The sequence below is a fragment of the Globicephala melas genome, chromosome 15 (genome assembly GCF_963455315.2).
Source record: "Globicephala melas chromosome 15, mGloMel1.2, whole genome shotgun sequence".
Lineage (NCBI taxonomy): Eukaryota > Metazoa > Chordata > Mammalia > Artiodactyla > Delphinidae > Globicephala > Globicephala melas.
The window spans coordinates 57014300-57027716 of NC_083328.1; the positions used below are offsets into that span (position 1 = coordinate 57014300).

Genomic DNA, 13417 nt, shown 5'->3' on the forward strand with positions numbered 1-13417 from the left:
GGGAGGACCAGCTGGCTGGATGGTGGTATGATTGCAGGGCTGGAGAACCCTGGGAGAGAACAGGGGAGCAGCTAAGAATCAGGAGTTGACCATGCTAAGTTGGAAAGGCCTATTGAATATCCAAGGGGAGTTGTCACTGGACACTTGGGGGAGAGGCCCAGGATGGAGGTATGAATTTGAGAATCATTAGTTTGTAGAAAGTATATAAAATTATGGGGTTAGAAGCAGTCACCTAAGAAGAGAAGAGAAGGGACACAGGACTGAGTCCTGGGATACTCCAACATTTAGAAGTCAAGGTCAAAGAGGTAGAGCCAGAAAAGGAGACTGAGAAAGAACATCCAGTGTGGTGGATTTTTTTTTTTGGCAATTTATTTATTTATTTTTTGCAGTATACGGGCCTCTCACTGTTGTGGCCTCTCCCACTGCGGAGCACAGTCTCCGGACGCACAGGCCCAGCAGCCACGGCTCACGTGCCCAGCCGCTACGCAGCACGTGGGATCCTCCTGGACCGGGGCACGAACCCGCGTCCCCTGCATCAGCAGGTGGACTCCCAACCACTGCGCCACCAGGGGAGCCCCAGTGTGGTGGATTTTAAAAGTATATATTTAAAAAGGACAAGTGCAGAATTCTCTAGCTATCCAGTGGTTAGAACTCGGCAATTTCACTGCTGGGACCCAGGTTCAATCCCTGGTTGAGGAACTAAGATCCTGCAAGCCACAAGACATGGCAAAAAAAAAAAAAACAAAGACAACTGCTCAACCATGTTGAATGCTACTAAGGGATAATGTAAAATGAGGACATGGACATGACCACCAAATTTGGTAATACAGAGGTAGTTTATGACCTTGATAACAGGAGTTTCAGTGGACTGGTTTGGGCAGAAGCCTGAGTGGAGTGAGTTGAAGAGTAAATGTTGACTTCTGGATAAAAATGGCAGTTGGACAACAATGAAAAACAAAGGTGATCACTAACTCCAGGGAACACAAAAAGTTGTTCAGTGATGGAAAGCTCACCATAATATACCATATGGTTTAGCTTGGAGGTTTAGCTTGCAGTCTAATTCGTAATAGTGACCTAACCATTATGACATTATTATATCAAGAAAATGGTGTGGGAGGGTACTGTGAGGGGTGGTGGGGAAGGACTGGTAAAAGAGTTAATCCTCTCTTTCTAAGTGACACTGAATCAAGATCATGAGCTAAGTTGTAGAAGATGTAAGGGTGGCAAAGGTGTGAAAAAGCAGTTTTGGAAAGAGAACATATAAGGGAAGTGAAGAAGGGGTGGGGGTGTCCTCAGGATCCATGTGACCTGTGAGGTGTTATAGTGGAAATGCAGCCAGTCAGCACAGTAACGGGACTTTTTCCAGCCAGTGTGGGCTCCAAGAAGGTGGTATTGGGAGAAGCAGGCCCTCTGGTATCTGTGTGGAGGTGGGATTTGGGATCTTCAAAGGGCCCTGGTATGGGAGGCAAGTCTTAGAATGGTGATTCAGGTAGACACGGCTAGTCAGGACACAGCTTGTACCAGAGCTTGAGCCCTTCATTTCCTGTAGCTCCTTCAGTTTTCAGTTGGTAACTCAGACCAAAAGTACAGAGAGGGCAAGGTGCTGGGCCAAGGCACAGCTGGCCTAAGCCAGGCCTCTGGCGCCCCTCTCAGTCTGCCCCACAACGCAGAGTCTCAGGAGGGCAATGTCCAGACCAAGTTTATTTCTAGGCCATGAACAGAATGAAAAAGTTTATCCTGCATTAACTCAGGAAGCTACTCTCTCTGGAAGAACTCTCTTAAGGTCTTATTAAGAATAATGGCATTAATGATACTACAATACTATTAATTAACTTTACAATGGTGCAGGCACTTTTTCAAATCTCTCCTGCATTACATTATCTCAGTTCTCATGACAACCTGGTGATGTGGGTGCAAATATCTTCCCCACTTCACACTGGAGAGAAATGAGGCACAGAGAGGTCAAGTGATCTACCCGAGTCATGATGTTTTGAGGAACAGAGGCCAGATTTCAACAGGCTGCTGGGCTCCAGCATCCTCACAGCCCCCCACCTCTGGGACCTGGGACCTGGGACCCTGCACTGCACTTGGTTGACAGGAAGCAGCTGGAGCTTCCTGGCAGCACTCTGGAGAGGAGGCTGAGAGTCTGGGGGTTGGGTGAACTGGGGGCTGTGCAGCGCCTGAGAGGTTCAGGGTGGCTAGCTTGGATTCAAGAACCAGAGGGCCACTCAGGCGGCCGAGGGAGGGAGACTTCCATCCCTTAAACCTACCAGCCTGGGGTCATAAACCAAAAGCTGCTTCTCAGGCTGGGCCCATCTGGCTGTGGCTCTGGCCCTCCCTGAGCCTCAAAGCCCCCTGAGGCCCCAGGCCTGAGCTGGTACCTGCTCTGGTCCCCACATACTAGTGTCCTGGTCAGGGTAGGAATTGGGGCAAACTGGCTGTCAGTTTACCCCCCAACCTTTGAGCCTTACTGGGTCCGGATTTCCTCATTCCCCCATAGATGCTCCCCTCACCCCATGCTCCTGCCTGGAAGGAGAGTGATGGGGACATGCCAAGAAGCTATCCCCAAGGTCCCCAGTCCCTGAGTCTTTGGACCCTGGTGTGGGTGTGAGTAGGGGGGGTGGGAGCATCCCCAGCTCCCCCCGGGAACCTGCCTCACCCACCAAGTGGGAATGACCCCCTGACCCCATGTTGGTCTCTTGCCTCCATTACACGGGGCTGCAGGCAGCACTTTCTGTCCTAGTGCAGCCGGTACAAAGGCCTCTGTCTGCACCACCTCGAGTGTGTGCCGTTCTTGGTCACTTGTCCTCTCACAGGACTAATGCTCCTGATGGGGCCCTGCATACCGACTGTCCCCTGCTCATCACTCCTGGGCTGGGGCCTGACCTGCTCCTTACACAGCAGCCCCTCGGGTCACCCCTGCCCCCTCCTCTGGGGTCTGTGTTGGGGGACAGGGCCTGTTGACCCCCAGCCTCTTCTGGGCACCAGAAAGCTTGGAGACAGTCTCCAGGTGACCGCCCCCCCCGACACGTCTGTCTCTCCCTGAGTCCAGAGAGTCACAATTACAGTCACAGCAGCTCCTGTCACACCGCAGCCACACCGCTGCCAATGACAGCCCAGAGGCTGGCACCCCTCCCCCATCATCCCCTGCACAGGCCCACGTGCGTCCCCAGATGCCTGAATCACTGCTGACGACTGGGACTTGGCGGCCATGGGCTCCTGGGGAGCCCCTGGGGAGGGGGGTGGTGGCCACGTCACCTCAGAGGGAACACCTGCAGACATAAATAGGCAGCCAGCGAAGGCAGCACAGCACAGTCCACAGAGCAGCACTGCAGACTGTGCCCACCTGTGCCAGGATGCCCGACGCCACGCTGCCTGCCTGCTTCCTCGGCCTGCTGGCCTTCACCTCCGCTTGCTACTTCCAGAACTGCCCAAGGGGCGGCAAGAGGGCCATGTCCGACCTGGAGCTGAGACAGGTATGACCGTGGCCCATCTCAGGGTTACTGGGCCGGGGCAGAGGCCCAGGGATGGCATCACAGTGCAGGGGCTAGGAAGGGAAGTCGTGGGAGAGGCAGGCTTTAGGGGAAGTGCCCAACAGAAGAAGGGAGGCTTGGCATGGGCAAACAGAGGGGACCAGGCTGTCGGGCGGGCTAGGACGGGCCGTAGGACTTCCTGAACATTGTCTCCATCCAGAGAAGGGATGCAGGAAAGAGAGGTTTCCCCAGTAACTGGACTCTGTGCTGGATCAGGGAGAACTGGATGGCAAGACCTCCTCTGTGCCCATGGCGGCCTCTCCTCCAGGACTAGCTGGAGCTTCAGAGGCTCTGTCTTCTCCAGCACTTGAGGCCTTCCCTGTTCAACTCCTGGCCTCTCCTAGCCATGGGCCCCAGCCCCCCATCCCCCAGAAGCTGGCCATTGCCCTGAGCTTGCCTGAGTGGGAAGTGCCACCCAAGTATCCTGTAAGGAAGTTCTGCTGGGTACCTAGCCCAATTCTTTCATGCTGCATGTCCAGTGATTCCCTCTTATTCCACCTTCAGCAGAGCTAAAGGAAATCCAATAACCATGCTCAATTCTGTCAAGGCCACAGGTGGCCAGTTTTGAGCTGCGGAACAAACTAGGGTGGGTAGGTGGACAGCCCCCACAAACAACCCCTCCCTCTGCTTGGCAGCTTTGGAAGCTGGAGTCACCTAGGTGCCTCATGCCCTCCTCTAGGGCTCATGTCCCTGCCACCCACAGGGTCAGTCCATAGGTGAGTGAGCAGAGGTCAGGGCCCAAGTGAGGCCCACTGGCTTGAGGGGCAGGGTAAGGCCAGAGAGGGAACAGGACATGTGAAGAAGGGCCTGAGTGTATTCTGGAGCAGGGCAGGGACCCTCCCTGCACGGGGTGGGGTGGGTGTGGAGAGGGGGTGCATGCTAGAGATGGAACTGGAGCAACGCGGGCAGAGGAGGAAGGTCTGCATTAAGGGGAGGGTAGTGGGCAGCTGAGAGAGGGATGCACACCAGGAGGCCCCAAAGGTGAGAAGGAAGGTCTCTCCCATGCAGCCCATGAGGGACCCCTCCCTCAACGAAGGGGGAGGATGCTGACTGTCACTGAGAGCTGTTCCTTAGTCACCTGAAAACCAAGGCAGCCGAGTAGCTTTTGAGTCCCCTCCTTCGACCGCTTCTGGGGGCCAAAGAGCGCCAGGGAGACCCCCGAACCTCCGGCGCTCCTCTGCCCTGTCCTCCCCCACCCGGCTCAGCCCCCCGCCCCGCAGGCTCTCCCTCCCGGGCCCGGGCCCCTCCCCGCCCCCGGCTCACCCCCGCCCTCCCGCCAGTGTCTCCCCTGCGGCCCCGGGGGCAAAGGCCGCTGCTTCGGGCCCAGCATCTGCTGCGGGGACGAGCTGGGTTGCCTCGTGGGCACGGCCGAGGCGCTGCGCTGCCAGGAGGAGAACTACCTGCCGTCGCCCTGCCAGTCGGGCCAGAAGCCGTGCGGGAGCGGGGGCCGCTGCGCCGCCGCCGGCATCTGCTGCAACGACGGTGAGCGGCCTGGGCGGCGGGGGGCGGAGGGGTGGCGCTGGGTCCTGGCCGGGGCGGGGGTCGGGCCAACCTGGGTCTGGGGGGGGCGGGGCCTGGGCAGCTTGCTGCGCCCCCGCGCCGTGCGCTCAGCCCATGCTGCCCGCAGAGAGCTGCGTGACGGAGCCCGAGTGCCGGGAGGGCGCCAGCTTCCCTCGACGCGCCCGGGCGAGCGACCTGAGCAACGCGACCCTGCTGGACGGGCCGAGCGGGGCCTTGCTGCTGCGGCTGGTGCAGCTGGCGGGGGCGCCGGAGCCCGCTGAGCCCGCCCAGCCCGGCGTCTACTGAGGCGCCCCCACCCCACCCCCCGCCCTCGCAGCACGAAAAATAAACGGTCTTAAAGGCATTGGCTAGCGTGCGTCTCCGTCTCTGGGGGTGGAGAGGGGAGAGGACAGGAGGGTGGGGGACCAGTTGCCGGACCCTAAGTCGTGAGCAGATCCACCCCAGAAAAGGGACAGATCCTGTCGGGAAGCGATCTTGGGCCAGCACGATTCTAGATAGAACTACTGACAGGGCGATCTGCGTGCGGGGAGGGGAAGGGCCACTGTCCAGGCCGCGGAGAGGCTGGGTTGGGGATCTGGCAGAGGGATGGAAATAAAGGCAGAGATGGGGAAAGACATGGGTGGGCAAGATAGCAAGAGATAGAGGGACAGCAGAACGATGGAGAGAGAGAGAGAGAAACATTGAGAGTCACGGAGAGAAGAGTGAGAGAGAGAGGCAAGGAGATGCACCAAGGGTGACCGCAGTTCTCGTCCCCGTTTACATCCTGGGAAGCTGAGGCACAAACAGCTTCAGGAATTCCCAGCCTATCTCATCCAAGGCTGTGCTTTATGTGCCCGTGTGGAGGGGACATCACCCCAGACCCAGCAGAGAGGGGGGCCAGGTACTGTCGGTCCAGGAGGAGACTAAGCATCCCCATTCGGGCCACTCAGCCAGCATGAGAGACAGAGCCCACGGAAACCCTAGGTACATACCCCTCCCCCCCAAAACAGCCACACCAACCACACACACAGCCAGACAAACAGACAAGAAAAAAATTGTTTGGGACATGCCCGGTGATCTTTGCCCACAGTCAGAGATACAGACCCTGAGACACACATTGGGAAGCACAGACACACCCAGGGAAATGCAGACCCAGCTGACTGGACCATAGACAGGCACATGTACACACACACACACACACACACACACACACACACACACACACTCACATTAGGACCTTCCAGCCTCGACAATGCAGCTTCAGGGTAGAAGTCTGCTAGCATTTGGCAGATCCTTTTCTATGGCCCTCTGTCCCTCTTTGTCCCCTCTATCCCATCCACCCCTTTATCCCCTTTCCCCTCACTGGTTTCTTTTCCCCTGTCCACCCCCTGACCTCTCGTTCCTCTTGCTTCTCTCCTTATCCCTCTTCATCCCTTCCTTGCCTCTTCTGTCCCAACTTTCCCCTCCGTTACCTCCCATCCTTCTCTCTCTACCCCCTCTCTTCTCTGCATCCTCTCCTTGGGATTTCTTGCTCCAGGTCTTGGGACCACAGGGGCTGCATCTCCTCTGGAATCCTCCCACACTTGGAGGCCAGGAGGGAGCGCAGGCAGAGAGAAGTCACTCTGAGCCCTGACCCCAACACCCTGCCTTGGGGCGGAGCCTAGTGACTCAGTCTCAGTCAGCCGCAAGCTCTCTTCTGGTCTTAGAGCTCTGCTCTGCCATCATCCTGACCCAGCTCAGTGTCCAGCGTGATTAAGTCTGGCCGGGGCAGGGCCCACACTGGCTTCTCTCCCTGCCATGGCCTCCCGCCTCTACCCTAGTGTGGCACACTCAGGACCAGTCCCCAGGTCTGGGAAGACGTGGGGCAGGACCAGACCTAATAGGAATTTAGTAACCCATCCAGACAGAGGGCAGTGGGAAGAGGCAGCTTGGTTTTTAAAAAAGGATCATATGCTCAACATCGCTAATTATTACAGACCAGCAAATCAAAACTGCAGTGAGGTATCACCTCACACCAGTCAGAATGGCCATCATCAAAAGACCTACAAATAATAAGTGCTGGAGAGGGTGTGGAGAAAAGGGAACCCTCCTACACTGTTGGTGGGAATATAAATTGGTGCAGCCACTATGGAGAACAGTATGGAGAGATTCCTTAAAAAACTAAAAATAGGGCTTCCTGGGTTGCACAGTGGTTAAGAATCTGCCTACAAATGCAGGAGAAATGGGTTCCAGTCCTGGTCCGGGAAGATCCCACATGCTGTGGAGCAACTAAGCCCGTGAGCCACAACTACTGAGCTTGCGCTCTAGACCCTGCAAGCCACAACTGCTGAAGCCCGAGTGCCACAACTACTGAACCCCGCGTGCCTAGAGCCCGTGCTCCGCAACAAGAGAAGCCATCGTGGGACTTCCCTAGTGGCGCAGGGGTTAAGAATCTGCCTGCCAATGCAGGGGACACGGGTTCCAGTCCTGGTCCGGGAAGATCTCTCAGGCCGCGGAGCAACTAAGCCCATGCGCCACAATTACTGAGCCCACGTGCCACAACTACTGAAGCCTGTGCTCCTAGAGCTCGTGCTCTGCAACAAGAAAAGCCACCACAATGAGAAGCCCGCACACCACAATGAAGAGTAGCCCCCATTCACCGCAACTAAAGCCCGCGCGCAGCAATGAAGACTCAACACAGCCAAAAATAAAATAAATAAATTTTTAAAAATCTCTTTAAAAAACAAAAACAAGAGAAGCCATCGCAATGAGAAGCCCGTGCACTGCAATGAAGAGTAGCCCCTACTCGCCGCAACTAAAGAAAGCCCGCGTGCAACAATGAAGACCCACCGCAGTGCCCCCCCCCAAAAAAACAAAAAAAAACCCTAAAAATAGAGTTGCCATATGATCCAGCAACCCCACTCCTGGGCATGTATCCAGAAAAGACAAAACCTATAATTCGAAAAAGATACATGCACCCCAATGTTCATAGCAGCACTATTCACAATCACCAAGACATGTAAGCAACCTAAGTGTCCATCGACAGATGAATGAAAAAGATGTGGTATATACATATACAATGGAATATTACTCAGCCATAAGAAAGAATGAAATAATGCCATTTGCAGCAATATGGATGGACCTAGAGACTATCATTCTAAGTGAAGTAAGTCAGACAAACACAACTATCATTTGATACCACATACGTGGAATCTAAAAAAGTGATACAAATGAACTTATTTACAAAACAGAAGCAGACTCACAGACATAGAAAGCAATCTTATGTTTACCAAAGGGGAAGGAGGGGGGATAAATTAGGAGTTTGGGATTAAAATATACACAGTACTATATATAAAATAGGTAAACAACAAAGACCTGCTGTTGCACAGGGAACTATATTCAATATCTTGTAATGAACTATAGTGAAAAAGAATCTGAAAAAGAATGTATAGAAAAGAAAAAGAAAAAAGAGAATATATATATTCGTATATATGTATAACTGAATCACTTTGTTGTACACCAAAAACTAACACAACATTGTAAATCAACTATATTTCAATTAAAAAAATGGATCATAGACTTAAATATAAAATCTAAAATTATAAAACTTACTTTTTAAAAAATTTATTTATTATTATTTATTTATTTTGGCTGCGCTGGGTCTTCACTGTGGCGCACCGGCTTCTCTAGTTGCGGCATGCACACTCTAGAGCACGCCGGGCTCAGTAGTTGAGGCATGTGGGCTTAGTTGTGGTACATGGGATCTTAGTTCCCGACCAGGAATTGAACCCAGGCCCCTTGAATTGGGAGAACAGAGTCTTAATCACTGGACCACCAGGGAAGTCCCTAAAATTATAAAACTTCTTGAAGAAAATATAGGGGAAATTCTTTAGGACCTCAAGTTATACAAAAGTTTCCTAGCTCTGACACCAAAAGCAAGATCCATAAAAGAAGAAATTTGATACATTTGGAATTCACCAAAATTAAAAACTTCTGCTCATTTTATTTAATTAATTAATTAATTAATTTTGGTTCATGATATATCATATTTAAGACAATATATAATGTTGTCTTATATAATATATATATGTTAAGACATATATATAATATATATATAATATATAATGTTAAGACAATACAGCGGAATGACGATTTGGTTGTGTACAACTGGAACAATTTTGCCCACTAAATATATTTTAAAAAGTCTTCAATCAAAGAATAGACATCTGCTTTAAGAATACTGATGGCTGGATTATTGGACATGTCACTAATTTGTCTGTCAGAAATATTCATACATTATCCATGAACGTGTAATCGTATTACCTTGCAGAAATTTTGAAGTTTTGTCTTTCATACATGAAATAACTGAATCCTTGGAAGACACGATGAGCATGTGTTAGCTTCAGTCCCAGGAGTGGCTTAGAACCTGGAAAGTCTGCCTCTTAGAGAGTCCAGATCTGACCTGAGCTTGCTGTACCTCCAGAGGAAGTGCTCCTGTACAAGGAACAAGTGCACTGACCCCCAGCCCCATTTTCATTCCAATGTCACCATCCTCCAACCAGATTGGGGGAAGGACAGCTAACCATGCAAATAAATGTCTAAGGGGGTGTGAGAAGCAATGGGACCGTCCCACAAGACTGGGGAGTGTGAGGAGGTACAATTGTGAGGACAACACTTTATCACAATCAGGTACACAGGACAGGAACAGGACAGTTTTCAAAGCTTTCTTTATATGAAAACAGAACATTCTGAAGTTCTTACCATACTTTGTTAGAGTACTACCCCAAAGGTACCCTGAGTCTAATCCTTGTGACCCATGACCCATTCTATTATGTGGGAAAAGATACTTTACACATGGAACGAAGTTAAGGATCTTGAGATGGAAAATGGCTCTGGAGTATCCGGGCGGTCCCTCCATGCAATCTCAGTGTTCTTATGAGAGAGAAAGAGGCAGAGGGAGGCTGGACTGTAGGAGTGTGGACGTGGTCATAAGAGCAGGAGAGAGCTTCTGCTCTTTAAAGTACACTGTTAAGAGAATGCAAAGACAAGCCACAGACTGGGAGAAAAGATTCACAAATCACACAACTTATAAAGGACTTATACCCAGAATATATAAAGACTGCCCTCTCAAAACTCAATAATAAGAAAATGACTCAACTTTTAAAATGGCTAAACAATTTAAGCAGGTACTTTACCACATAAGATACATAGATGGCAAATAAACACATGTAAAGATGTTCAGCATCATTAGTCATTAGGGAAAGGCAAATTAAAGCCATAGTGAGAAACCACTTCAATGTCTTAAGAAAAAGGGGGACGCTGAGAATATCATGTGCTGACAGGGATATGGAGCAATCGTAACCCTCATATATTGTGGATGTGGATACAAAATCATTCACCCACTCTGGAAAACTGTTCTATAGCTTCTTGTAAAGTTAAACTTACAATTACCATTTAACCCACCAGTCCCATTAACAGGTAGTGATCCAAGTGAAATGAATATCTATATTCACACAAAAAGCTGTATGTGAATGTTTATAGTGGCTCTATTGTAATCACCAAAAGTTTATAAGTTTTAAACAGATTAGAATTTGAACTATGATCCATTTTGAGTTAATTTTTGTATAGGGTACAAGTTGTGCATTGAAGTTCACTGTTTGCATCTGGATATTCATTTGTTCCAGCTCTATTTGTTTGTTTTAATTATTTTTCTTTTCTTTCTTTCATTTTTTTTTGGCCATGGGGCTTGCAGGATCTTAGTTCCCCGACTAGGGATTGAACCTGGGTCCTTAGCAGTGAAAGCATGGAGTCCTAACCACTGGACCGCCAGGGAATTCCCTCCAGCGCTATTTGTTGTAATGACTATTCTTTCTCTATTCAATTGTCTTTGTAACTTTCTCAAAAATCATTTGACCATACACACGTAAGTCTATTTCTGGCCTCTCTGATCTGTTGCATTGATCAATAGGCCTATCTTTTCTCCACTCCCACCCTGTCCTGAGTGTGGTAGCTTTACAGTAAGTCTGGAAATTAGGTAGTGAGACTCTTTCAACTTTCTTCTTCAAAACTGATTTAGCTATTTTAGTTCCTTTGCAATTCGTACCAAAAAAATCCTTCTGGGAATTTGATTGGCACTGTGTAGTAATAGAATTGTAGCTACATTTTCCAGCTTCATTTGCACTGTGTGTCCATATGACCATGTTCTTGTCAATAAAATGTGAGTGAAAGGAATAGTGAACTTGGGGTCTTAACGACAGTGTGAGCCTCCTCCACACTCTTTCCCTTCCCACCCAGTGGAATCCACAACGTCCTGGTCTCAAATATGCAGGCAGAGATGAGGCCTAGGGGATGACAGAACTATATGAGAGAAGAAACCTGGGTCCCTAAGTGATAAAGTGGAACAGAGCTGAGGATGTTCACTGAGGACTGATAGGACAGAGGGAATTAAACAGTGACCTTCTCTACCTCCCTAAGTTCTCCTTACGGTTTGGGTGTTTTTATAATGGCAGCCTAACTTTAACTAACTATAACCCCTGAATTCTGAAACAATTAAAAAATGAAATAAAAGAATGTGACATTTGGAGGCCAGAAGACTACCTTTATTATTGATAGAACTGATATTAAACAATGCAATTTGGACCTGCTGGCAAGGAGGCTTCACAAAGCTGAGTAACAAGCTAGAGCTGTTTACTGTCCCAGACACAAGGAGCTGGAACTTCATAGGGCTTACCGCTGAGCTCCTGCATTTGCACTGTGACAGCACATGCTTCCTGGGATGGCAGCCTCATCCCAAGAGGGATCGGAGAGGAAGGGGTGGCATTATACCTGCTCCTTTCCTCTCACCCTGCCCCTCAAGTCAGCTACTCCCTGGGAGGAGTGTTATCTCAGGGAAACCCCTCTACATGGAAGAAAATATCGGGAAAGGGAAAAAATATTTCTGACCTCTGCCCCATGGACAATCACCTCTTATGACGCTGGGAAAAACTTCTGGTATAATTTCAAACCATTCCAGATTTAAAAACTAAACTACACGAAATTTAGTAGGTATGGAAGCAGGGCAAACTTATTGTCCACATAGACCCTACAGAAAACTGAAATTGCTGTCCTTCAGGGTTGTACTGGAGGAGCTGGATAGTACAGAGTGACATAAAAATAAATCACAGCAATAAATGCTCAGTGATGCAGTCAATGATTACAGCTTTCAGACTGGAATGCTGTGTCCTAAAGCTTCTCACAGCTGTGAAGAGCTCATCTCTGAGGTTGCCCACAGTGTTCTGGTATGCACACATATGAATTTTTATTTTACAAATTAGTATTATTTCATAATGTACAGATACTACTCACATCTTTTTTAACAAAGTAATTCACATCTTTTTTTAACAAAGTAAATTTGGGGCATCTCTTCATATCAGAATATTTACCTCTACCACAATCTTTTTGGTTTTTTAGTTTTTATTAAGAGAAATTTCAAATATACAAAAAAGTAGAGCCACTAAACAAAGACCCCTTGGGTACCTACCCCCTCCTTCACTCCCACAATTATCAACACATGATCCTTCTTTCATCTCTACCTCCACTCCCTCTTCCCACCCCCAAGTCATCCCAGTAGTCATCCCATGTCATCTGTAAACGTTCCAGTGTGCATCTCAAATGAGAGGAACTTTTGTTAAAGATATGACCACAGACTGTTACCACACACATGCAAGCCCCAAGCCAAAACTCAACAATATATATTATCATCAAATATATACTGTTCAAATTTCCCCAGGTGTCCCATGAATACATTCTTTGTGATTCATTGATATCTGAGTCCATCTTTTCTTTAGGTACAAAAAAGACTATTGATCCTCATGGTGCTTTGACCATCTTATTTTCCTGAATGTCCTGTAGAGATTGGCTTCCAATCTCTTTTTACTGTATTTGATATAAGCAGATATAATCATGAGATGACCTTATTGTGTATATGTCACCCAGTGTAGCCTGACATGTTTAGCTACATATTAAAATAGTGTTATTTTGTACTAAATTACTTTCCTTTTCTCTACTTTATATTACTGCTAGGACTAATTATATGTTTTTGAAATTGTGTGTGGGTGGGCATGTTATCTAGGAATTTCATTCCCAGGTAGTTAAATGGGTTCACAAAGTACTAGTTATACAAAGCAGTGGTTGGGAACCACCACCCTGCACAAGCCCCAAGCACTTTGGTAGTTTGAAGGAGTCATTCCAAGGAGGACAAAGGCCATGGGTCTGAGCGAGGAGGAAGAGTGAAGAATGGCTTCTGCACCGTCTGGCCACTGAACCACTTCACTTGGCACACGTGGCAACTCTCCCAGCTCCTCTTCCTCACCAGGCCCAGGGTGATGCCACCTCTGCATCATCCCCTGAAAAAGAGGTGTCAATCT

At 49.1% G+C, this 13417-nt stretch overlaps 1 protein-coding gene across 1 annotated transcript; it reads left to right on the forward strand.

Annotated features, from left to right (window-relative positions):
* Positions 1-3196: 3196 nt before the first annotated feature.
* On the forward strand, positions 3197-5339 carry AVP (arginine vasopressin). Its single transcript, XM_030847546.2, has 3 exons — positions 3197-3476; positions 4814-5015; positions 5161-5339. Exons 1-3 carry the CDS (start codon positions 3357-3359, stop codon positions 5337-5339), a joined length of 501 nt encoding a protein of 166 aa, XP_030703406.1. The 5' UTR covers positions 3197-3356.
* Positions 5340-13417: the final 8078 nt, after the last annotated feature.

Coding starts and splice junctions, on each gene's coding strand:
- AVP (XM_030847546.2), top strand. CDS start 3,357: ATGCCCGACGCCACGCTGCCTGCCTGCTTCCTCGGCCTGCTGGCCTTC. Junction 3,477..4,813: donor CCGACCTGGAGCTGAGACAG/GTATGACCGTGG, acceptor CCCTCCCGCCAG/TGTCTCCCCTGCGGCCCCGG. Junction 5,016..5,160: donor CGGCATCTGCTGCAACGACG/GTGAGCGGCCTG, acceptor TGCTGCCCGCAG/AGAGCTGCGTGACGGAGCCC.